Genomic DNA, 26,565 nt, shown 5'->3' with positions numbered 1-26,565 from the left:
GAGAGGCCATTTTTGCAGACCCGTTGTCCACCTCCACAGAAGCTGCAGAATAGTAGTTGGCATTTCACCAGAGTTGTTGATGTCTTACTTCACCACGTTCACCAAACGCAAGGTTTTCAGGGGTAACCTCCTCAACTGGACATGTGGAAGTGAAATTCTTCATGTATATGGTCTCTGTTTGAAGTTCTTCATTTTAAGTTTGTCAAGGGGGCAAACCATCTGTTTTTCATGTGGAATAATAATAATAATAAAAAAGTAGATAATTGGTTTCTTTTATAAAAAAAAAAAGCTATTCTGTGCTTTCTTTGAGTTGGCCTGCTGCTGAAACAGGCAAGGTTAAAAACAAACATGTGCCATAGGCCTAGCCTTCCACCTGTGCTTCGTTCTGAGGAATCTGGATTTCATTTATGGAAGATCAGAGCCTTTGAAAATCACTGATCACACACACAGTATTTTTACACTTGCAAAGTTGGCAGTTGGGTGTAAGATTATTCTAGAAGGAGTCCAATATATATTTATTTCCCTATACAAGCTGGTAAGTGAAATAACACTGCTGTGGCCAGGAGTCCCTGTAAGATGCACAGTCTGGGCGTAGGGTTCTCCATCGCCTTGAATTGTGAACGTGGTCTTATCTAAAGCTTTCTCATCTGTAATGGGAAATCAACTGTGAAATGCTTGGAATTTATGAAATATAAACGAGTTTCTGTGCAGGCACTTTTTAGATGCATAAATAGATACCATCGTGTTACCTAGCCAGGGTAGATGGTGCAGCAGAAAAACACACAGAAACCCTGTTAATGCTGCCAGAGCTTAGAACATGATGTTTTAGTACCCTAAGGTATCCAAAATTCTCCTAGTACTGCATAAACAATAATAAATCTCTAAATAGATTTGACTGTATTCCTCAGTATTACACATTATAATATTACACAGAATATGGCAGAAGTAAGCACGGTACTCCTCAAATCAGATTTGGGTAAGACCAGCTTCCTGGTTACAACAAATTTACTCAACACTCTTGAATCTTTGAACCAAATGAATGTTTTGATTCCAGTATCTACATTAAGCAAATTCTTCAGAATTACAAAGGCTTTTACTACCAAGGTATTATTTCACCTCTTTTTTTTTTTTCCCCAGGCATTTTACATCCAGCTCCTTCAAGTATCATTCCAAGTGGCCCAACAAAAGGCATGTATAGGACTGATCCGATTTATTGACCTTGAAACAGCTCCCAGTGAAAGACAATGAAAATATTGCTATTTATTTCAATGGAATTAGAACCTTAAGACTTAAGTAGGACTTACATGGTACTTGGGTTTTATGCTTGCCCTCTGCACAGGGGTGAATCTCATTCCAGCAGAATGCCACTGGAGTATAGCAAAAACTCAGCAGCAGTATAATCACCTAAGCCTGAAGGACACTTGTACTTTAAAAGTTTGTACTCTGCAGCGTACACTAACATTTATTTTATATACATTTATATGCACATGCATATATGTATAAATATGAATGTTTTGCCCATGAAAATGCTGTGCAAATTGCAGAAAACATTATCTATATTAAAATTTTTTAAATAATCACAAGTTTCCCTTCCTCCTGAATGAAAATCATTTTCATCTTTTCAGCTAATAAGGCTTTGAAGAATTTCATTAGTACCACTATGCGCTATTTCAGTGCATTTGCTCTTGACTGATGATTACATCATTATCATTAAATTTTGCTGTAATATAACTTCTGTCTCCACAGCTTATAAAACCATTAATCTGAAGGAATCGGTTCCCGCCAGCCTTCTATATTGCTGCTACCTGCGTGCAAAAGGCCAGCAGCCCCGAACAGCCGTCCTCCCCGTCCAGCTGCCTCGGTGGAACAGGTCACTGCCGGGACCTGCTTGCCAGTGCTCACTCATTCAGCCGTCGCCATCTTCACCAACGTGCTGATGGATCAGCTCCTGGCGCTGTTCCCCCATTCAAATCAAGCCAGGCAAGGCCAGCTGAGGTGCTTTAGGGACGTGGGTTGAGTTAGCCGGGCTGCTTTTCAGCCAAAGCAAGTTAAGGAGCACGAACCACTCCGTCTGCAGGTCTTTGCACTGGCAGTCTGCAGCGGGAGGAGGATGATGGTCAGGATGATGGTTGGAGTCAGTGACCTCTTTCGTTGGCACAGCTGGGTTTAGGGGGAGGATGTCCACATGCAGCCTACTCGCACATGTATTTGCATTTTTACATGACGACAAATGCCTGGTGGCAGCAAAAGGCTACATCATCTAACTAAAAGGAACAAATTGTTTATTTCAGTGGGTAGAATTAGGTTTATCAGGTTATGTTACTTTCCATCTCAATGTGAATAAAGACAGAGGCTCCTATCCCAAAGAAACTTAAGTACCTTGGGTCGGATTGTGAACTCTTTTTTTGTAGCAGTGAACTCACTTCAGCAACCCTATTGCTTTAAAAAGACTGATCCTCTGTACTGATGCAAAATTTGGTTTTAGTCATAATATTCGCTACCCTGTATAGGAAGATGTCAAGTTTACACCCTATTTTTTTTTTTCTGAATATATTGTTTGAGCTGTTAGCTTTGTTTTTAACCATGCTTTTCATTAGGGTCCCTGTAATATATGTTAGGATTCTCTTGCCAGGTTAACTTCTCTGGAACTCTGCCTAGAAAGTGATTTGCCTATCAAGAAGCCAGGACACCGTGGCTGAGTCAAGCTTTGTAGGATATGCCCATTTCTTCTCTGCTGGGCATCTGTACTGAGTTCATTTTAAGCCCTGTGAACCAAGGACTTTCAGCCTACCATAACTCCCACCAAAACTTGTTTATGAGCATGAACTAAAACTTAATTTTTCTTCAGGACTCTTATCTTCGTTACTCGGAAGCAACTTCCCCCTCACAAAACAGAAATCAACAGAAAACTTTCCTGTTCATTTTTTCATTCGTTCTTTCACATAAGTGCACATACACAAAAAGAGAGAGAGAAAGAAGCTTCCAGTTCAGCTATAAAAATGCCGTCTGGAAACATGAAGTTTTAGTGCAAAGCTGCAAATCTATAATAATTCAAAACAGGGACCTAGAAGGAAAATCTCACCTATTGCTCGTGACAGTCTTTTTTAAGGCTCCATTCCCCTCTTGATTTGTGAATTGCCAGACATAAGGTTCTCAAAGAATCCCACAGAAAACTTTTCATCTTTGGTAAATTCTACACCCCCCCTATTTTACATGGAAACATAACAATAATGAAGATTCATCTTCCTGTCCTTTTATCTGTGCCTCGCTCACTTGCTTGTCTTTCCTCATTAGCTTTGATATCACAGTGCCATCTACTTGATCAACAGAGTCAGGTTATTTTCTTTAGAAAATAACTGCATGGCTGTAATCCCAAAGAAATCAAAGGGCTGCTCAGTTCCTTAGCGGGTTCCCCTCTCCTCCACACCTCCCAGCCCTTTCAAAGCACCACTGCCCTTAGATGTGTGCCTTGGGGAGCTGGCCCCGCTCCTGGCCTGTTTCACAGACTGACACAAAGCCCCCGGCTGGGCGGCGACGGATCCACTGGTGCTTGTGAGGACAACTCAAGCCCTGCCGACCCTTCTCTCAGCATCCCCTCTCCTCTCTGGCAGGTGTTTCGTTTGAGAGCCGGGTCCCTCGCTGTAGGCAGAAAATGCGTCAGCCTTTTGTATGGCGTAAACTAGGGCAGAGTCTTTGTTCGGAGTAAGAAAGCATCGCAGCAGTCGGAGGAGATGGATTGCACAGCCTGACAGGTTGAGCCATCCCTTCTTAAAAATATCCACTGCCTAGCCTGAGCCCCGGCAGGCATATGCTTTATTAATTTCTCCTACAAATATTTAGACAGGAAACACTATAGACAGGGCTAAAAGAAATTATCACTGTGCACCTACTTCTAAAGACCTGTTTCTCTACAGGAATCACCAGCTTGGCAAGATCAACAGTAGGAGTGAAGGCGACACTGCCACACTAAGTAACTTTTCACCTGTGAGACAGGCTTTTTTCTCTTTTTGTACTATTGAAAGGTGTTTGAAGTTTTTTTTTCTATGTATATTTCAAAGTAATTTTGATTCATTCATTGTGAAGAATCAATGTGTAGACTCCAGTTTTGCCTGTCCTTAAGCCTTCCCTTTTTATTGCTTTTATCTTCACCCGTCACTCTGTTCATATCTTACTGGTATATCTGCAAATGGGTCGGGTCTACGTACTAGCAACTTCCCAGTGCTCAAAGTCCTCGGTGGGCCTTACGTGTGAGCGGTCTTATCAAAGCCTCAACTTTTTGTCCCTCAGAAGACATCTTTGCTATGGCTCGTGCACACAGGTAGAGTGACCAGAGGTACAGTCTTGCTTTTATAGGCACCTCGGCTTCCTCATACAGAGGCGGGGAGCTGTGGAGACGTCTACCCTCTTTGCTGTCACGCTCCACCTGCGAGGAGGGTTGGACAGCTTCCTGCAGCAGTACCATGGTACCTTTCTGCTTCTCCACTGCCTGTCAGGTGGAATCCCTTTACATGGGCAAAATTTGTGCTGGCTGGTGATGTCACTCTGCAGCTGCATATTGCGACTTTCCTTTCCCTGGGTGGCTGTGCTGGCTGTTGCAGTGAGCAAACCTGAAAATGGCAGTCCAGTGTCACCGCCACAGGACTCCAGCAGTGGTCTGTACCTCCCATCAAAGGAAACAGGCACAGTAGTCAACCCGCACCACCATTTTTCATATATGCTCTGGGATACTAAGTTATAAAGAAATCTCCTGTAACAGCTGTGAGGTATTGCAAGAAAATAAATAACTGTTTGATTACTTAATGGCCATCAGTCTTGATGGCGCTCCCGGCTCATTTATAGCTCGGGACCGAGATAAAGGTTAGCATTGACCGTACAACAATAAGCTCTTATATGCGTCTAATACAGTTGCTTGGGAACACAATGCCAATATTGTCTGTGTTGACACCAGCACCTGTTCTGTCTCTTAAGCAGGGTGGCTTCCCTGCAAATAACTCCTATGTGAGTGCTCGCATCAACTGGATTCCAGTTTGCTTAGGAGAATTAAATGAGCGCAACGTACAGCAGTTAAAGAGATTTTCCTGTTAATTGTCAAAAGAACGTTTTGTCCACGTTAGATGCCAAATATTCCCTCTTGTCATACGGATTAGTGGCTTTGATACTGCTTGGCCATCAGTTGTTACCGCGGCCAGAATGGAGCAGGAGTAATTTGGAAATCGAGAGCTGGTTGCTCGTACTATTGCTTGTGGCAGCTGAAGTGGACTACTTCACATGCAGCTCTGACTGTGCTTTTGGTGGCATTTTGTTATACTCCAGGTAAAGCACGGTAAACAGTAATAAGAGTTTATGGAGTTTCTTGTTTAAAATCCACTTCTGATTGTTTTTACATATTCCTCCTACTGACCGTGCCGGCACAGCCCACTAGTGTAAAATAATCATTGGATTTAATGTGATGATGGATAAACCAGGATGTGTCTCAAACCTCCCTCCCTCCAGAGGGGGTAGGGAAGCTACTGGTCCTGAATGCATCCCCTTCACTTGAAGTATCACAGAAGACATGCTATTTTCAGCCTTTTCCATGCTGAGCGGCAGAGAGAGATATTTTGAGGCTGCAGAAGGTACTCATCTACATTTCCAGACTGCGGTGTAAGCTAGCTCGGGGCTCTTGGCTGCCTCAGAAATAGCGCTGCTGGCTGAAGCCACATGAACCATTGCAAGCACAAAGGCAGCAGCAAACCACAGCCGGCTTTCCCTGCAACTGTTCCCTTGCTGAACGAACGCATACCTTTTCACACCCTGTGACTGAGTTGAGGAGGAAGAGGAAGACAACTTTTGCATGTGGGTAGATTGCTGTCGTAATAAGCACCTGAACAAACTTTACTATATCCTATCTTGGCTCTAACTCTGCATATGTGGCAGAGAGGCTATAAAGCCAAGAGTTTTATAAAGTTTGTTCTTCCACCTCCACCCAGCCAAAATATATTCCCCAGTTCTCCCCCAAACCATCTTAATTTAAATAGGTGTTATTTAAATTCATATAATGAATTTAAATCTCATATAAATGATGGGACCTGTGTCTTCTGAAAAGCATGATACCATAAAATCCTAGCTGGGGGCAATATCTTCTCTGGGCAATGCTGGCTTAAGCCACCGTCAGCCCTACCGCCAGCTGCTCACATGTGTCCCTGCATCATCCCCTGCCTCATGCTGCCACAACTGCTTGCGTAGCTGGGTGATGAACTAAACAGGAGCACAGATCCAGATGGAAAATAGCCCAGGGGAAAGGGGGAAGGGAGGGAGCTTTCAGCCAAATCAGTTCCTCCATCTCATCTCGAATGTGAGTGTTTACACCTTGCAGCAATAGTGGGAACAAAATTATCCGGGGGAGGGGGACACTCCAGGCGGTGACTGTTTAAACCAGTTTTGCCACCCTCACTGAATGCCAAGCCATTGCTTCAGAAGAAAAAACAAAAACAAAAACCAAGCCCTCAGGAAGTCCCTAGTGGAAGGAAATGGGGTGGCTGATTTCCCTCAACTCCCACCTTAATCTCTTTACTTTACTTGTTGCTGGGGTTTCGATGCTTGTCACGAGTGCCACTGGGTCAGTCCCTGCGTATGCCTCTCCCCGCTGTCACCACTGCTCTGCCTTTCAAGGAACTTTCGTGGTCTGACTTGCAAAACAGTAAGAGTTTCTTAGGGAATATCAAAGAGGAGGCAAGACCAACACATGAATTGCCTACGTAATGCGTGACTTCTCTGCGAGAGTGCAAAGCCTTCCCAGTATTCCCCCTCACCGCTTTATTCCTCTGCCAGGCTGTGCGTTTGGGCTGGACACTTTGTGCAGCACTGGCACGGTGCTGCAACTTGACGTAGTAAATTGCTTAACAGTTTCATAACCTTTTCCTTTCACTGCTGGGTAGGAATGAGGAGCTTTGATCGGGAGGTTGCATCACAGACCAGATTCTTAAAGGAAAACAGAAGTTGGAAATGAGGTTACGCTACTACATCGCACCACCGCTTGTTGTTCTTTACTACGCGGTCCTTTGGGGACGCAGCGTGGCAATGCTAAAGCAATATGCTCCGCCAGCCTTTGTCAGAGGGACGTTAGCTGTGTCCCCCGGCAGATGCTGTGGCAATGAGCGTGCGTGCGACTGACAGCGATTAGGCTGCACCACAGGGCTCCCACCAGGCGTTTCCTAGAGCAGGGAAGGCCGCAGGGGGTGGCTATCACAGCAGCGGCAGCGATTGCTACTGATGGCTGTTGGGGCTCTTCCCAGGATAAGTCCGGTCCAAGCTTAGATGCCAGCAGCTCCTGCTGTTTTAACATGAGCTTGATTAGACTGGCGCTACGGAGAATCACTAGACGGTGCCTGCGTGCCAGAGGCCATTCCTAACAGACAGGGTAATGAGGTCTCTTCCAGGGGCCGATCCAGAGGTATTATGAGCAGGTGTTTTGCTGTCCACTTCCTCGACCATTGGATCACGGCGATTTGTTATGACAGCCTCCAGAGGTCCTTGGCAGGCTTTCATGTCGCTTCTCTGTGCGTAGTGTAAAGCAGGACACAGCCTGGTTTGAGACGAGCATTGGCTCCACGCTGCTTCCCACCTCCCAGAGGGGTTTTCATCTCCCTCCCAGCTCTTTTCTTCCTTGTCCTGGGGGATCGGTCTCCCTCCAAACCTGTAGATCAGGAGTTTCCAGTCTAAAGGCTGTGCACCTCCGTGGGGTTGGGAGCCTGGCAGCTACAATTAGATAGGGTAGGAGTTGGGGTCCTTACTGGGCTGCAGGTTGGGCACTAGCCCCAGGGAAGGAGAAGGAGCATGGGTCAAGGGGGTGGCTGGCCTCCCCTTCCCATGTGCCTTGCCCTCTGCTTTCCCACTGCCCCGGCAGCACGGAAAGGGAGGGCATCCGAGGAAAGGGTGGCCATGCCCTGCTGCACTTGGGCATCTCCCTGCTAGCGGGCGGCAAGAGTGGCCCAGGCAAAGCCGGGAGGATGCGACTCTGCTCCGGGGTGCTGGCACCCATGGACCCCATGGCGGGACGAGGAGTGTACCCTGCAGCGGGGAAAGGGCCGGTGAGCGGCTGCGGTTTGGGGCTGGCTCTGGAACCGGCCCCGCCAGGCGTGCTTGCACACAAGGCAGGTGAATGCAAACACTGCCTGGGGCGTCAGCTTCCCGGGGGTGGAGCTGCTCCGGCACAGGTGGCAGGGCTGAGCCCGGGCCCTGCGGAGCCCTGCTCCAAGTCCAAAGCCACCAGCCTTCAGCTGGGCAGAGAATTCTCCTCCCTAAAAACCAAGCTATTGCCCCCCCCCTGCCTGCCACCACTACCACCAAACAGGGCTGGCCATGGCGAGCACAGACTGTCCAGGAAAAGAAGGCATGGGGAGCAGGAGGAGGAATTTGGCCCTGCTGAGGAACAAGCTGTACATGGGGGAGAGGAGGAGGACGGAACCTGTGGTGGAGAGCACCACCACCGCCGGGGACCATGGCACCTTGCGGAGGAGTCAGTCTGACAGGACAGAGTACAGCCAGAAATTACAAGGTACTGGGGAAGCTTGCTTGGTGCTCTGCTGCAAGGGATGCTCTGGGATGGGGTGGTATCTTGACGCCCTCCAGGCTGCAGCCTGGAGATAAAGAAGGGAAAAGCAGTCTCTGTCCCGGTGCACTCACAGTTGGAGGGAGCAATTGCCCCCTCTCACCCTTGCCCCGCATTTCCAGAGTGTGAAACGTTTCCCCTGATTTTTCTAAACAGTGTCCTGTAGAGAGGATGCAAAATCAAAGGGTTTGGTGCGTTCCTGCAAAATCCCTGTGCAACTGGGATCTTTCTCGTTCGTCATCAGAAGGCATTTGCAACGCAAACAGTGATGTGGAAATACGATGGTTCCATCCTATCTGTCCTTGGCTGGGCTCTCGTACCAAGTGGAGTACATGCTAACTAATTAGAAGCATCAAGGGCAGTTTTTTCTTTCGGTTAAAAATAGCAGGATCTATAATGTGTTTATCTGTTGCTCAGATTGTACAAGCCTGAACTGAAGTACGTCCAAATACGTGTTTTGATGGATATGCTGATTCAAATTCTACAATTATGGAGAGGGTTTCTTTTCAAATAACTAAATTGCATCTGGACCAGAAATAGGCAAATTATGTCAGTATTGGGCCTGTCAATCAAAAATTAAATGGGATGCCACAAATCGAAGAAAAGCATGAAGAATGTGCATGGCTATTTCTGGGAGCGCTCTGGAACACAACGAAACACAACTAACGAATTTCTGTGGGTTTCCAGGGTCTTGAACAACAGGGTCCCATCACAAATGTGGGGTTTGAGTAGGATTATAATATAAAAGTGTATTACTAATAGTGATATAACTGCCTAATGAGTCACTCGTGGTAATAATCCTTTATGGGGAAATAAAACAGGAAAATACTTTGGGTTGCTGTATTATGGTTTTCATGCACTTAATTAGGAAGTAGCATTCCTTCAGAGAGACAATAAAAACAGAAAATAAAATAATAAACCTGAAAATAATAGGATTTCTACGGGGGCTGCATGTGCTGAAAACAACAGAGCCGTCATTGATTATGCTGTTCCCTCCTGGTGATAGCTAATCAATGAGAGATGAAAAATTGTCATTTAAGTCAGGTACGTGCTGCAGGGATGTGGCAGGGGTGTTTCAGATACAAGCACTACGGCCGGGCAGGCAAGCTCCTAGCATGCGTCCCACCCAAACAGCAGTTTTTCACTCGTGAAGGGGGTTGCCCAGGTGAGGCCAAGGTTATCGGAGCGGTACCCAGAAAAAAGCGTGAGATCTTTCTGTTCCGTGTCAGGTGTATTCATGCCATTAACCTCTCCTGTTTAAAATCAGGATCGCGGGAGGCAGGGAAGCCTAGGTAGTCGTGGCAGAGCATGAGGTTATGTTTATGGCAGCAGTCCAAGTAAACAGTAAATCCAGCTTTACGGCTCCTGCCACTAGCTGAGACTGCCGCGGCCACCTATTGCCAAGCACCGGCCCTGTATCGGCTCACTCTGCTTGCTCGCATTTGTTCAAGAAAAATGGTGATGGGTTAACAAGGTACCTGCAGGCTTTATATTGGATTAGATGTTGCCTGTCCTCAGAGTGAAAATACAAAGTCGGTAGAAATTCCCATGAAGTACATTTAGAGTCGCAATAGGAGGAAATGTGCTTGTGTGCCAAGGCCTGATCTGGATCAAATTTTGCTGAGCTAGATGTGCCTGGATCTGATAATAATGATCATGGATCCCAGACCTCATGTGTTACCTGCCGGCACTGATGATATGCAGTGATTGTATGCCTTTATGTTCTTCATTTTTCTCACTAGCACTCGGATGCGAAGCAGCTTACTTCAAGGTGAGGGAAGTGGTTTTGTTGGCACAAAGCTTTTGTGTTCTCCATTCTTGGCAAGAAAACCCAACAGATCTGTTGGTGACATAAACAAAAGGTCTGTTGTGTATCACCAGGTCGGGACTCTCCAATCAGCCTAGAATGGTAAATGCTTTGCAAAAAGATAGAAAAGTAATAATTTGCACTTGTTTCCCATATGAATTGGAGGAAAAGCTCTGTGTTTGTTTGCCCCTCCCTTCTATAGTCCTCTGTTAGTACGGTTTCTAACAGACAGCCTGCAGAACTGTGGTTGGTATTAGCACGGACAAGGATGTGTAAGACAGGAGCAAACCCTGCAGAAGAGAATTCCCTGTGAGCGGGGCTGGGAAGTCGAGAGTCAGAGGCTGGAGGACGTCCATCTTTGCTAGTGGCAGGCAATCTCAGCAGAGCACGGGGACCAGCCTGCAATGCCTACATCAGCGTTGCAGCACATTGGCACAAGGTGAGGCATGGGCGAGACATCTCTCAAGGGCCCTTCCAGTCCTCTGCGTGCTTTATATGGTTCCCTGAGTAGAAACCAGGCTGTTGCCTCCCCAGCCACTTCCAGCAGCTCTGAAGTATATGCTCAAAGTGCAGCTTGGTGTGCTAGATATATGTCCCCAAATAAAAGCCTATAAATAAACAAACAAACAAAAAAAACCAATCCCAAAACAAGTGAGCAAGCAGAAAGAAGCTCCCGAGAATTCAGTTTCTGCTCTTGGATTTCTCTTAAGGTTTGCTATTTTATACAGAATCCAAAATGTTTGCTATAGAGAGTGAGTGAGAAAGGGAGCCTACTACCCAGGTCCTCTGGGTAATCAAGGTGGTTTGCTCTGTTTCAGGTCTATAAACATGAGCACAATAGCATTGTCAAAGGTGCAAACCTCTGCAAGTGTTCTTCACTTTAAAATTAAGGATACATTAAAACCACAAGAAAGCATTTTCATTGTTAATTATTATACTAGACACATCTATTCAGTACCTTATCTGGTGTGAATGGCCGTGCAACACCTCCCGGCTTTACTCTTTGAAAAGGAAACAGGATGCAAAGTAACCATTATGTTCTCAAAGAGCCTGGCAAGCGCTAGCGCATCTATTTCAAGTTACCCTGTGAGGTAAGCAAATGGCTGCAGCCCCATTTTAGATAGGGGAAAATAAGGTGATTGCTATCAAATGTCAGGTTCATGATACAACCATGGAGTCATCCAGAGCTCACGTTGTAGTTGCATTCTTGGATGACTCCAGAAATACCTTGATCAAGCCATATATATACTTTTCTTCCATAGTTCTCCATCAACTGGACAGAAGCATCACTTTTCTAAAGAAGGAAGAATGGGGTTAAGGAAGATGTATTCACTAGCATTTGTGATAGATGCAGAAATAATACCAAGGGTCATTATAAGAGCTAAGACACAGCTGCTGTGATATTTCTATATAGTGCTCTGCTCTACATTCATTAGAAAATCCTGCGCATATGTCCTTTCAAAAGAAACGAAGAACTTGCTACTATCCTTAAGCAATGGCACAACATGGTATTTAGCAGCTCTGTTTTCAAGTGTATTATCCGTACCTGTTTAGCTGGTAGGAGTTGATCTTTTTTTTCTACAGAGAAAGTTCCTCAATAGCAGCTGTGAAAGTAACTTTATTAATATCTATGTATTGCATTAATGTTGTGATCAGTCTTTAAATTAACCTAAAGCTACCATTCTGTGAGCACCTAAAACTTTCAGTAAAAGGAGTTTGCTTGATGTAGTTATTGGAGCATAAATGTTTGCAAGATCAGGGCAGATTAAGATACAGTGTATCGTGGGGATAGACACTATCAGCCAAAAAGGGCAGACCATGAAAAGGAAATTAAAACATAGTTCACTGTCTGTTAGGTTTTGGACAGGTGGTTGGGTTTTGTTAATAATCGTATACCAAACTTGTGCTTGGTGTCAAATCTGAGCTATAGAAAATGGTGGGTTTCCAGAAGGCATCAGAGATTGCATTTGCAGTGTTCAGTGAGAAAATACATGTTTTGAAAATACTTGTCTTACAGATCTATTACATGTTATCTCCCTTACAGCTTCAGCTGTGAATGGGTCAACTGCACTGGTAAATGACTTGCATATGCTTCAATTTAAAATACATCAGTGACATACCTGTAACAGATACAGGCATTCAAATCACACAGCTACCACAATATATTGTCTCAGAACTCATATCTGAACCCCAAGTTTCACGTTTTGCCTGTGTCTGATGTAGTTAGGAAAAACAACTTGAGACGAGAAATGACGCAGCAACCTGCAATATTACACAAATTCCTGGACGGCTGCTACCCCTTGATACACAAAAGCCCAATCAGAAAGGCAACTCATCCCCCTTCACTCCATCACAAGCAGGACACCTTCCTCCATCCCGTCCTCCTCCCCGCCTGCAGAGCACACCGCTTCTTCCTGGGTGGGCTGCCCCACACACGCAGCTTCCCCGCACCTCCCGCCAGGAGTAAAGATCCTCCACGCCTCTCCCCGGTTCCTTATTTGCTTTGCGCTGTACTTACTGATTAACTTTCCATGGACTACAATGCAGGTTATATCCTATTTCACTGCAAAACGTATTGATCTTTGGAGCGGCTGGTTTGCTGAAGTACAGTAAGGAGCAAAAGTCGGGATTATTTCCTGAAGTGGAGGAGATGGCTTGATGAAAATACCCCCACCGTGCCCTGCAATGAGAAATCACAATCTAACAAATACTTTTATTTTCTCCCATGCAAATTTAAGCTCGGAGTATCTAATTCTGTTAACTTGCACTGCAATAAAGCTGGCGTTATTCCTTGAAATTGTTGCAGTGGCAGCCAGGCTAGGAAGCGAGCTCATCTTTTCAGAGCAGAATCCATTTTGTGCTGCTGTGTTTGCACAGCACTTTGCACAATCACGTCCTGCCGTGTGGCTTAGGACACTTAGGAGCTACCGCAGCGTAACTAGTCACAGCAACCAGGGTAAAGGAGTGAAGTCTAGGGCCCGAGGAAGTTTATGGATCCTTTGCTGAGCGTATTAGCAAATGTTTTATTGGGATACTTTGCGCTGTGGGTCGCACGGCTCACAGTTCGTACAGCTAATCCATGCCAAATCTTGACGCACATGTGTCCTAGGGGAAGCCGTTCAGATGCAGCCCTTCCTTGGTTCTTACTTTATTAACATATTAGCCCAATGCTGCAGGAGTGGTACACGTACACCCGTATATGACACACTGGAAAGGGTTATTTGTAAGTATTGGCTCTAACAATAAGGGCATTCTTCTGTCACCCGATGATAAGCTTTCTTCCCTTCCACCACGGTCACATGGGATCTCTCTGTAGTCCTGTCAGCACACATATAATTAAAGCAGTCTGCTGTCAAGGAATTGAAGAAAGAACTTGCGTGTTGAATGTAAATATTTCCTGTACCTTATGGAACAGAAAAATGATCAAAGATTGAATGACCCAATTGCAAGGAAGTCTCTGATGCAGATTTTATGAGTGAACCTGTTGCCCAGGAAGACTGGTGCAAGGTCATTCTGGTCCTGCCGTGTTCTCCTGCTGTGTTCAGAAAAGGGGCTTTTCGCATGTGTAACTCGCAGTCTGTGTGCAGCAAACCTGCTGCCGAGCAATGCTGCTGTTATGTGCGTCTACGAGTAAAAGAAAAAAAGGTATTTTCCACAACCCTCTCCCAATCCTTTTGTATCTCAATGCCCAACCTGGAGTTCAGCGGATCTAATTCACACCATGTTTACACCATATTGTTGCACTGTAATGACTGGTGCAAAACTATAAGGATACCCCCATGAAGTGGTCCCTCACAAGGGGAGGAAGATCTGGAGTAAAACTCCTTCTGTGTTAGCTCACGTGATGCACTTCTCCCACACGCAGTGGGACACTCCATCCTCTCCCACTGCTTGTCCCATTTCAGACTCCCTCACTTCCAAGGATCCCAGTGTCCCTGTGCCCCGCAGCCTTCCCAGCACCCGCAGTGGAAGCAGGGTTGTAAGGGGCAGAGTCAGGGCTGCGGTGCGAGGGGAGATGCTAGAGGGGAGAGGAAAGCTGCCATAGCAGTCTCTGAACTTGGCTGCCTGTGTTTCATTCCTAAATCCAGCTGATAAAAGCCGTGTATATTCCCGTGTGTAATCGCTAGGTTATCTGAGGGTACAGACTATCTGAGGACTTGTTTTCACAGAGGAATGATTTTATCTAGGGTGGTGTGTGACTTAGGTTTCACACATGAAAACACAGTAATGCTGTAATTTGTTTGTTATACCTTGATAACTTATGCCTTCACTGCTCCCCTGTGCCAGGCAAAATCCCTGTGAGCGTGAGTGCAGAACTTGCGTTCCTTTGGTGTCCTCCAAATGCTGCCTGCGTAATGAAAAGACCTGTTAATCACTCCATGCACCAACATCACTGTACTTGTTTCTATATTCTGTGCCAGTACCTTCAGTTCCAGATGGAAAGCATCAGACGGGGAGAAACCCGGGTCCCGGCCCTAAGGGCAAACGTGCATTTTACCTGGGAGGAAGGATGGAGCTTCTCTGGGAGCTGCTCACTCTCTAGGTGGGAAAACCAGGGAAATTTGCATGCATATGTCTTGCAGACCTGCTCTGGCGGCTCCTTGGGTTGCTTGCTGTGGATCCCCCAATACCTCCCCTGGACCTAGAAGACAGCTGCTGATTTCCACATTGCAGGCTCTGCTCCTCCATGCTGTCACTATATTGCTGGATGTCTCCATCTGGGGGATATTTTTAGACTTCACACTTGCAAGAAACTGTTTTTGTAAGATGTGGCTGCTTTGTCCATGTCAACACATAGCGAACCTCTTGTTTCGTGCAACTAGGGCTGTGTACTTCAATACACAGCTGGAAAACCAAAGTCATAGCCTTCCTCTCCAAAGCAAAGTCCTCCAGAAAGGCGACTCCTGCAGAAAACTGACCTTGCAAAGCAACAATTGCAAACACTACCTTCCACTTCACATTTTTATGCCTACTAAAAGCAACAATTACTTTTCTTTTTGAACTGGTCTTAAGACGTAGCTGTCTAATAAACCATTCAACAGACAGTTTTTTCTTTTTTTCTACACCTGGCATCTCTGAGGACAAAAGAGCCAAATTCTTACTGTAACAGTTAATGCTCAGCAATGTCTCTTGCTGCTAGTCCTCTCTCTCAAACCATTTTGGGGCTGATACATGTTACCAGGTAGAAACGAGTCTGCTTATATTCCAGATATGCACTTGCTGTTTGTGCATTCATTAAAGTTTCACTCACTCCACAAGGATTTCAGCAAGCTACTAATGTTCTCAAACTGGTCAAAAGCAATCAGCTGAACATGAAATCACAGGTTTCGGCTGTAATCATCACTTCAGGATCTTGCTGTTGCATTCTATAGAGACAGACATGCCTGAAATGAAAAAGTGAATGTATTGAGTGAAAATGGAAAATTGTGTTACTTTTAACAAAAGGATACATTTATTAAAAAACATGTTTTCTATAAGGAAACAGCATCTACCTGATATTTCTCACGGTTATTTCTTCCTGTTGAGAATAGTTTTTTCTTTCCTGGCATTATTATCTATCATGCAATAAGGATAATAGATGAGCCCTGACATAATTCAAGAATCAAATTTGATCAGGGTGATCTAATGACATAAAGTGAAAGAACAGCTTCTTGAGGGATTGTGACTTGAAGCCTGAAGTGGGATACAGTGGCTTTATTTTGCTCATATAATGCCCTCCCCTGCCACCAGTATAAAAGATTAGAAAGTTCTTTTCCACAGCATCTTGTGTTTACCTTCAAATTCCATCTGATATCATAACAGTGCTGCATCTGAGATGAAACGCTACTTCTGAGATCTTCCAGGATGTCTGGTCGTCTCTGCACTTTCTCAGGAGTCGCCCTGAACTCTCACATACAGTCCCACACATGCAAATGTTTTCACAGCCAATCTCAAGAAAAATGCAGATTTTGGTGCAGAACTGGAACAGAAATGGGTTGCTCATGTGCTTCCTTTTGAATTTATAAGCATAGTTACATACAGTAACTTTTTAGAGGAAAAAGTACCTGCCATTTTAGCACCTAAGCAGCAGGCAAGGTGATCTCATTCTGCAACCCCAGCTGAAGATTGCTCAGAGGGAGCTGTGGAGCGATGCTGGTACCAATTTTACTGTCCTCCTCACTAAAGTAAGGGCAGAGCCTGTTTCTTCCAGCACACAGAACCTTTGGTGGATGAGCTCTGTAGCAGGGTGAGCTCCTGTGCAGTCCGTGCACTCACACAGGCACGGATTCACTAGGGCAAGATTCAGTTTAAAATTCTTTTGGTAGCCCAAGCCTTGTGGAGAGGAGACATCCTCATCACGTTTCTATTTTATTGGCTGTGTACAAACTTGAGGGCAGAATGTTCATGCCTGTGTTATACAGAGACTCCAAGGCTAAAAATTCAAAGATAAAAAGTATATCTAAATAGGAAAAAGGCGGAAAAAACAGCCCCTTCTCCCCGGTTTGTTTGGGTTCCTTGTCCTCGCTGTTTAAAACTATCAGTACGGAGGCAGAGGTGCAGTCCCGAAAGCAGCTACTTAAATCATTAACTGTGGTCATATCAGTATTACTAGAAAACCCGGTGGGAGAAGGATTAATAACAAAACTGTCCTTTCTGGATATCAGTGGTCAGCATAATTGTAGAAAGCGTTGCGGATGATTATACATTGGATTTAGAACATTGTACAGCTCTTAGCGGGAGATGGCTCAAAGCCCTCCCTGCTGAAAGCTGCTTGCTTTTCCCACAAGTCCAGCTCCAGGTTATCCTCTACAGCCTTGGCCGGTGGTGTACTGGTGAGCTGCACGCTGTTTGATGGTCACTTGAGCGCTCATGACCTCGCCCTTGACAATCAGTTCAAACAATTGCACTATATTCAATATTGTCTATCAGCGAGCAAAGCTTCAGATACTGCTTCCTATTGCCTCATTATACAGTATGCTCCCTACAAGAAGTTGACACAAAAACGTAGCAGTCTGATCCCCAGCAGAGATTCCCGTCCTTTACTGCTGAGCAATAAAATCCCGTGCTGTCAAAGCATGACCTGGGTAATGCAGAGATGAGCACGGTAATGATGTCCATCTTTGTTGGTGCTCTGCACCATCTTGTGGCTAGCTGAAAAACACCAGCATAACCTCTGAAATCTTTCACTTGTCTTTTGAGGGTTTTTTTTTTGTGTGTGTGTGTTTTCCCTAATGAAAAATACAGCTTCTCAGAATCACAGAATCACAGAATCACCTAGGTTGGAAGGGAACCTTTAAGATCATCTAGTCCAACCAATGAGAAAAAAAAAAAACAAAACCAAAACCCACAACACACACACACACCACACCACACACAACCCACACACACACCACCACACCACCCAACACTAATCCATATCCCCGAGTACCATGTCAACTCCTCTCTTGAATACCTCCAGGGATGGTACCTCAACCACCTCCCTGGGCAGCCCATTCCAATGCCTGATAACCCTTTCAGTAAAGAAATATTTCCTAATATCTAACCTGAACTTCCCCTGGCGTAACTTGAGGCCATTACCCCTTGTCCTATCATCTGTAACTTGGGAGAAGAGACCGACCCCCGCCTCTCTACAGCCTCCTTTCAGGTAGTTGTAGAGAGCGATAAGGTCTCCCCTCAGTCTCCTCTTCCCCAGACTGAACAACCCCAGCTCCCCCAGCCTCTCCTCGTAAGACTTGTGCTCCAGACTACTCACCAGCTTCGTTGCCCTTCTCTGGACCTGCTCCAGCACCTCAATGTCTTTCCTGTGGTAGGGGGCCCAAAACTGGACACAGTACTTGAGGCTGGGTCTCACCAATGCCGAGTACAGGGGGACAATCACCTCTCGGGTCCTACTCACCACACTGTTCTTGATACAGGCCAGGATGCTGTTGGCCTTTTTGGCCACCTGGGCACACTGCTGGCTCATGTTCAGCCGACAGTCGACCAACACCCCCAGGTCCTTTTCTGCCAGGCAGCTCTCCAGCCACTCTGCCCCAAGCCTGTAGCGCTGCCTGGGGTTGTTGTGACCCAAGTGCAGGACCCAGCACTTGGCCTTATTGAACCTCAGTGCACACAGATAAAATTTGGTGCCCTTTGTACAGCTGACATGGGTGTCTGCAGGCTGGCTTATAAACCAGTAAGTGGAAGACCATCATTACAGATAAGTAGGTTGTGTGCATGTCCTGTAGCGCATATATATATATATATATTACTTATCTGTAGAAGACTCGCTTGCATTTCCATGCATTTGGAACAAATCAGATATCCTAGGTCTTAAGTATGGAAAAACAGTTAAGAATGTCCTCATTCCAAATGATCTCTGTTGTTCCAAGAAATGTTTCTTATTGATCATTAAAGGTTTTCTCATATTCTCCTGTAATTCCTTTGCCTCTTTCGAAGAAATCTTTTTAAACAGTTGCAGGTATCATCATTGTCATTAGTAACATTGTCTTCATTTGAAAGTTTGTCTTCCAGTACCTACAGCCCTCAGCCTCCCATGGATAGATTCAACATTAACCGTAGAGAGCAAAGGTTATTCCAGTGAAGTTTATTTATGGTAAACACAGCCTTTCTCTTCCACAGGAACATTTTCTCCCATCCTCCAAATCATAATAGATGTCAGATGAAGACTGTGTTTTCAAAGGAGTAGAAGGGCATCAGCTATCCTTGAATTTCAGTGTGACAAGGATCAGACTCTCCTGTGCTCCATGGAAAATTTCTGCCCACATGCATTACACCAAAGCCAGGGGAGCCAGTGATGGGTTATCCTCTTACTGCCAAACAGATGGTTTCCTTTCCCAAACCTGTGTCCACTTTTCGAGGAGGAAGATGGAATGACACTCAGTCTGATCTGGGATTGCCATTTCTTATGATTCTTTTCCTGCTCCCCATGGTGATTTGGGAGTTTCCAATGGGCATCGGTTACATTCCACCATGGTCATGCAGGACAAGCTGGGTAAGCATGCAGTATGATGATGCTCCTTACAAATCTCCCTCTTTTAAACAGAAAAAATGGCCCCGCAGACGGGGTCTTCAACCCCTGCCACTCTGCCAGAGGACAAAGAAGAAGTTAGCAGACGCATGATGGCCAAGAGGGTGAAAATCATCACAGAACTCATGCAGACAGAGAAAGACTATATCAGAGACCTGGATCTCTGCATCAAGGAAGTGATTCAGCCCCTGAGAAACAAGCAGGTGAGTGCCGGGGGCGGAGGACGAAGCAGTGACGTCAAGGTCTCAACTCACCCACGTTCTGCTTGCAGATAATGTTAATGCAAGCACAAGTGTCAGCACGAGAGTGACACGGTGCTGGGAGCAGGTCCAAAGCTAGCTTTCCGGAAGGGGATGTGCCAGGGCTCTAACGAGGAGAGCGGGAACTCAGATACACTCCTGACAGTTGTGCTGCCCTTGCATAAAGCCTGCATCAAGGTACTTGCCCAGAGGGCTGCTTGGATGCTGTGTCCCTGCTCATAGGCTGCAATAGTAGCTTCCACCTCTCCGTACTCCTCTGTAATTATAACCCCTGGTACATGCCCTGGCAGACCTTTACTGGCGCCTTCAAAAGCAGTAAAAGCCAATAAAACCAAGTATTTTCCATGATGACAACCTCAAATGGCACGAACCTCCCCATCAGAGTTAAATTCAGTCATAAAGATAACTTTATCCAGCCTTTCAGACAGCTATGGTGGAGAAATACCATACCTGACAGACCAGTGAGTACTTCAGAAATTTGCATTCTACAGAGAAAAGGTACATTTAAGAAGGAAGGCTCATAAACTATCTTTCAGGCAAAAGATCTTATTAGGCCAATGATACCCACTTTCTTTTTCAGCCGAGACTTCAAAGAGCACCTTTTCCTCAACAGTATTTCAATTTGTAGAAAAATTGTGCAGCCGAAAGCTGGGAATAGAAGAGGTTGTCCAAAGAAAGAGTCGTATTTATGGGGCCCACAACATAGTGTTCACAGAGGCTGCACAAATGGTTTCTGTTGCTAATACAGAATAAAAATCATTTTAAACAGACCTTAAACCAAGTATTCTGTATGTAGCATTTCTTATTAAATTGGTGACAAAGTACAGGTTCCAAAGTGTTTTCAAATGACATTGGCACTGCCTCTTCGGGAAGTGCTGTGGCCAGCTGAAGCCTGTGCTGTTTAAGCTCCTGCAGGACCTTTTTTCTTTCTTAAAACTCTGTCAGAGCTTGTTCCAACCCATTTTCAGAAGAGCTGGAATCCACTGGCATAACTTTAAGAAGTTCTTGACTTCTTCCTCCTCACTTTTCATCCACTTAGAAGTCATCTCCACTTGACTCTCTCCCCAGCTTTGCCAGCACTGAGTAAGAGTACTCCCTGGTTGAACTCACTGTGGTTTTTGACAAACGTGCTGTATTCCTTTGCTCTTTTCCAGCCAACGGAGAACATGTTTTGATTCTTTGTCCTTTGTCACTGTATTAACCTGTATAAGCGTCCATGCACAGCGTAGTTCCAAATCCTAAGTAGGCATTGTGCTGGAGCTGAGGTCAGAAGTCTTGTGCTAGATGTATACAGGAAAAGTAATTTAGCGATTATAACTATCTTAATGTAATAACCTCTGCATTTTTGAAAGGCTTTCAAGAATGTTGTATGGTTTTAAGGCTAGTTCTTGGATAAACTACCGTATTGAAAATGTGTAATATGTTTAGAGAAGGATAGCATTTAGAAAATTGACCTAGCAATGAATCTGTTTCATATTTCCAAATGGATAAAACATGTTTTAGCCCCTATAATAGTTATAAAGAAATTAACTTCATTAGCATGCAATTTGATCCTCCTGGCAACTGGGAAGCTGCTGTGTAAGTCAGCAATTCTGTTTCTAATGGAGAGATGGATGTCAAAATCAGTCTTGCCTTTGTTCCCGGTATTACCACGTTACCACTGGCTATCTCCAATTGTGCCTGAGTATTAACTATTGCCGTGCTGTGCAAGGAAATACATAACTACTGCATGAAAAGTATGTGTCCTGGAAATTTTTTACTTGCTCTAAAATGAGCAGGGACACAGAACCAAATTTTCTGTTGGTGTAAGTTGATGCAGTTCACTGAAGTCAAGGTTGTGCGCCCAGGCTCTGGAGGAAGCTCTTTAGGTTATATTAATACCCAGAATTGTAAATGTGTTTGTTTTAGTGGAAAGTATATGATCTTGACTGTATTTTTGGATTTATAGGACAACTAACTTAAAATAGTACTACCAGCTGGAAGTCTTTATACCTGATAGCTGGCACCAAAGTGCCAAGGTCTCAGTTTATGTAGCCTCTGTTAGCAACTGGTAATTAGGGAATCAACCCCACTGTCAACTATTCTTTTCCTCAGTGGGAAAGTAAACAAACATTTTAAAGCCAGCTGAGGATCTTTTCTTTATTGAGATGATAATATTTATTTCCTTCCTAGGTAAACACTTTCAGATTAGGAATAGTTCAAAATAAGGTTAAAAGCACTTGATAACATGCCCTTTGTTAACTGCGTCAACCATATTATACTAGTCTGAAAACTGTGTATGTGTCCTTGAAGTCACGAGGAGAATGTTTATATGAGGTTTTGCAGAAGTGGTTCTTCCTGGAGTGTTGAACACTCCGGACATAGCAAGAGAAGGTCTGTAATACACAATGTCCTTCTTTATCCTTCGTCAGTAGCCGCTTAATATTTGTATTCCATTAGATTGCTCGCTTTGACGTGGATGGCTTGTTTAGCAACATTGAATTGGTCCATCAAGTATCAGCCAAACTGCTGTCATTGTTGGAAGAAGCCACGACAGATGTGGAACCACCCATGCAAATAATCGGTATGTTTACTGTCCTCTTGAGTTCTACAAAGCTACGTGAAAGAATAAACATAACACTCTCCTGTTCTCTACTCTCATCAGACTTAACTAGTACCAATCCCAGAGGCTGACATGCTAAAAGCTGTCCATAATGACACAGGAAAAATGACATGTGAAACCTGTCCAGTTGCTCTACTGTACTCGTATGATCATGATGCTCTTTTTCCATCCATCTGGATGTTGAGGGGAAGGAAGGAAGGAGAGAATGAGTTTAGCATGAGTAAAAACTGCAGCAGTGAGTTATGCCACATACTGATAATAATCCTTTCCCCTAGTTTGATATTGCCTACCTAACTTTGCTCACCAACTCTTATATTGCATACTCATAATTGTCCCATTCAAGAAAAGCGTTAAAAATTATTGGAATAATAATCATGTCACAACCCCACCCTCCACCTCCCCCAAAACATTGTAAAAGTATCTACTGGTGATACAATTCACGTAAGAGGTGGTTAAGTGTGCTTAACAGGGCCATGGTTAGTAGAGGCAAGAAAGCAGTAATTGATATGAAGTTTGTGGGAATCCGTGCAGGAATGTCCGTAGGGATCATCGATATTTTCAGCAAACAGGTTGGCCCTGGATCTGTCACAACAGTCACGTGTTCTGCAGGTCAGGCCATGAATATTAAGGTTGTGATCTATTCACTTGACGTTCTGGCACAGCTGGAGAGATTTAAGAAGTTACCGCTCATCAGCTCTCCCTTAACTGCTTCTTCAGTTCAGAGACAGTAGGTCATCCATCTTAAGGGATCAGGTGAGAATTCTTAATTTGCTTTAGTGCAAAGTCAGCCAGTTTAGTTTAAAAAACTTCCAGCCATGATTCAGAGCTCAGAGAGGTTCCTTCTTCCCTAAAGTGACCATATGCCACAGGTAACATGTTAGAGAAAGGACCCCTCCTCTCGCAAATAGTGGGGTAAAAAATTATTGGTTGCCATTTGACTAAGAACCATGGTATATATGAGGCTTGGGAAAAAAATTAATCCTAGCACGTCTCAATCTGGTTTGCCAAGGTAACAGCTTAACATAGTTTGATGCAATTGTGTTGTTTGGCAGTATTTCAATAAAAGTGCATCATGATGAGTCATACCCTTAATAAGCAATGTTCTATTCTAGCAGGAAGTGCCTTTCTCACAGCCAAGAGAATCATCCTTTTAGTTCCCTGCCACATCCAGAAGTAAAGGCAAACAATTTCATCCATCTACTCGGGTGTATTTCTCCAGAATCAGCCAAAGAACCATGAAAATGTATGGGATTGTGCATCACAGAGTTGGCTAACTTATGGCAGAGAAAAAATGGCAAGTAAGGTGTGAGATGTTCTTCCAAAGGCTGAGACAAAAGCAGGGAGAATAATTGCATAACTCTAAGCAATAAGTTAGTAAGTTTGTCATCCTGTAAAAGTACATCATGGCGATAATTTTGACTTCAAGATCTTCATAATCAGTGTAAAAGTTGTTACAGCCAGTCTATAGAAAAAGCAGGCTGAGAATATTTAACATACCCATCATATTCTATCATGTTTATGATATTTAAACATCTTGCATTGAAATATCTTACTTTGGAAGGCAACCATGGTGAAGTTGAGGAGAACTGCTAACTCACTGGTCTGAAACCAAAACAATGTGGTTGCTTGTATTCATGTCTTATTTTCCACACCTTATGCTATGTCCACACAGACGAGTAGTAATGTCCAATGGAAGCAGACTTGCTGAGTGAAACAGTTGCTGCTAAGGACCTGGTACCCATACTACACATTTCAAGAGGTTTTACTTCAGATTGGCTGTAGCCTGTTCCTGTGGTTCAAGAGGTGCCCTTTATAGTTGGATTGCATAAGATGTGCCCTTGGAATGTGTCTTCTGATAATTACCTTCCTCAAAGGGGTCCAGTTTGTGTCTCTGTGACTGCTCCACCACACAACCAAGGCATGGGAGATGAGGACTACTGAGAGATTGGTTTCAAAAGCCCTCTCCTAATCTGAGCTAAAATGCTAAGATAGACGGACTTTTTGTGGTGCTTGGTCTTCTGATGCTAAACGCCACTGAGGTTAAATACCTATTCTAGCTCTCTCCTGTATTTTTTATCCTCTCTGTTCTGGATGCTGTATACAGAGGAATATGAAGACTTGGTACCCTCACCCTTGCTTTAGGTATTAGACCCCTTCTTCCTCTCTTTCCTAGTCATGTTGACACAGGAAGTACCACTGAAAGCCACAGGGAGAAACCGTTTCTGTTGCTCAAGCCTTCCCCCTAGGATTTTCTCTTTGAGACTGGCGGCCACCACACTTAAGAAGAGGCACAAGGCAGATTTGCATCTGTCAGAGTGCACAAAAGACTCCGCATTTTTAAATCTGGGCCCAAATACAATGTGGTTTTCGTCCATAAACCAAGCTCCCACAGTGATATGCCTGAAGCTAATCTGATTCAGTCTATATGGCTCAGAACCAAGAAGGACTTTAGGCGTAAGAAATCCATCTACTTTTAAAAGGCCCTATCTGTGAAATCAGCACATAAATTTTCTTGTCATTGAGCATCAATGAAAGTATCTGTCATTGTGGCACAATACATCAGTAAGTGGATCTTGCTCATCTCTTTCATTCTGGAGAAGAGAATGATAATATCCAGACTCTAGCATATGCTAAAATAAGCTGTAAGTCTCTAGCTTGCATTTTTGCTACTGAAAACATAGCCCCTCTTGAGGGCTTAGCATAGCATGGGCCGTGCTAAGCACTTGGAGCTCTGCTTAAAGTTAGTGAAAATTGTGAGAGCTCAGCATCTCTGAGAATCACGCGCCAGGGGAGCAGGATCTAGACAAAGCTTGTTAAGGGTTCCCTTTACACCATTGGCTAATAAAGGCCTGTACAGAGAGTTCATGGGAAAGTCAGGATGCAATGTGCGTCGGTAGCCATCAGCATTAGCATTAAGCACAACACAGAGAAGACAGACAGCTAAAGAGCATTTAACTATGGGATGCTGGTGCTTTTCTGACTGTGGCCTTACAGTAACTAAAATGAACTCGTGTGGTCTTGGCTCCGTCATTGTTGTTCCCTTATTTGCACCTTGAAACCAACATGCATTAGACAGCCCAGTTAACCTTCGCTGCTAGGGGAAAAAACCCAGAGCTGTGTTACTGTGGTAACTGAATCATTTTTTCACTTTAAGACGGAGCAGTTCAATGCAATGTATTATGAAACAGCCCACTCCGGTCAGGATGAAACATGCAGTATGCCTGACAGCTTGGCGCTCACTCTGTGAATGAATAGAGAGCTCCCAATTAATGTGGTGCTCGGCTTTTAACTTTAATAATCATTGCTATAACTCAACAGGAATGTTTATAAAACATGGGACTGGTTGCCACATAGATGTAATTTTCAGTAAATGCCCGAGACGGGAGTTTTCACCATTGTTGTTATTTATTATTTGCATTTCCAAGGGTGCTGATCAGGGCACTGCAACGTAAGAGTGTAAGAACTGAATGAATATCTCAGTAGAAGAGATGAAGCATGCCGTCTCTGCTTGCATATTTCTTACATATACAGAAACCAACACAGGAGTTTTAGGCTGAAAGAATTAGGCACCAGAATTAAATGGAAAATGGGCGCAGGACTACTTTAGTGCCTCTAAAATTCCCAACTGTTCTTTGGGGGAAAGTGGTGGTGTAGAGGACTGGAAATGGAAATGTTTTCCCCCTTCAGTTGTATATAAAGCTAAATACTATATAAAAATGGCTGTAATCCACAGTGGTTTTATTTAGTTAGGGGAGAGGTGGAGGTTGTTCCTCTGTCATGTGAAGAAAAATCTCTATTCTAGGCCATAACAATTGCCATTTCAGGATTTTGCAAAACAGATAAAAGTGAAAAGGCTAATGGGAGATGAAGTCATTATTCCTGTTATAACCCATTTAAGTTCATATTCAGATGAAAAAAAAGTCAAAAGGAAAATTAACAGGCTTACATTCATCCCTCCTGACAGCCCACGACACAAAAAAAGGTCTCCCCTTAACAGTTAAGCTCTCCTGTGTGGTTTCCACCAAAGGGGCATTAAGGTGGGGCAGTGAATTCGGGGGTTGTGTATGAAGGGGTGCAGGGTGTAGAGATTTCATGCCTTTTCCTGAGGGAATTTTTGTGCATTAACACTGATATAATGGTGCCTGGCTATGACAAAGATGAGCAGCTGAGAAATACATGTAATAAATAATGCACATAAACATGCAAGATCGTTTCTAAGGGAAGTAAAGTGGAAGCCAGCCTTTTTAGCTCACGGCTAATGTGGTGGAATAATAAAACTCCTTCTGAGATGCTGTT

The 26,565-nt window shown here is 44.3% G+C and overlaps 1 protein-coding gene across 1 annotated transcript in view; it reads left to right on the top strand.

Moving 5' to 3' along the window:
- The first annotated feature begins 8,340 nt into the window (after positions 1-8,340).
- ARHGEF38 (Rho guanine nucleotide exchange factor 38) overlaps positions 8,341-26,565 on the top strand; it is a 36,650-nt gene continuing 18,425 nt past the window's right edge. Inside the window, exons 1-3 of the mRNA XM_074148118.1 lie at positions 8,341-8,536; positions 19,423-19,610; positions 22,107-22,230. Of these exons, the coding sequence (XP_074004219.1) occupies positions 8,341-8,536; positions 19,423-19,610; positions 22,107-22,230 (508 nt within the window). The remainder of the gene's footprint in view (positions 8,537-19,422; positions 19,611-22,106; positions 22,231-26,565) is intronic.

Source organism: Numenius arquata, chromosome 5 (assembly GCF_964106895.1).
Source record: "Numenius arquata chromosome 5, bNumArq3.hap1.1, whole genome shotgun sequence".
NCBI lineage: Eukaryota > Metazoa > Chordata > Aves > Charadriiformes > Scolopacidae > Numenius > Numenius arquata.
The sequence above is the reverse complement of the archived record's forward strand: the minus strand, read 5'-3'. Positions and strand labels throughout refer to the sequence as shown.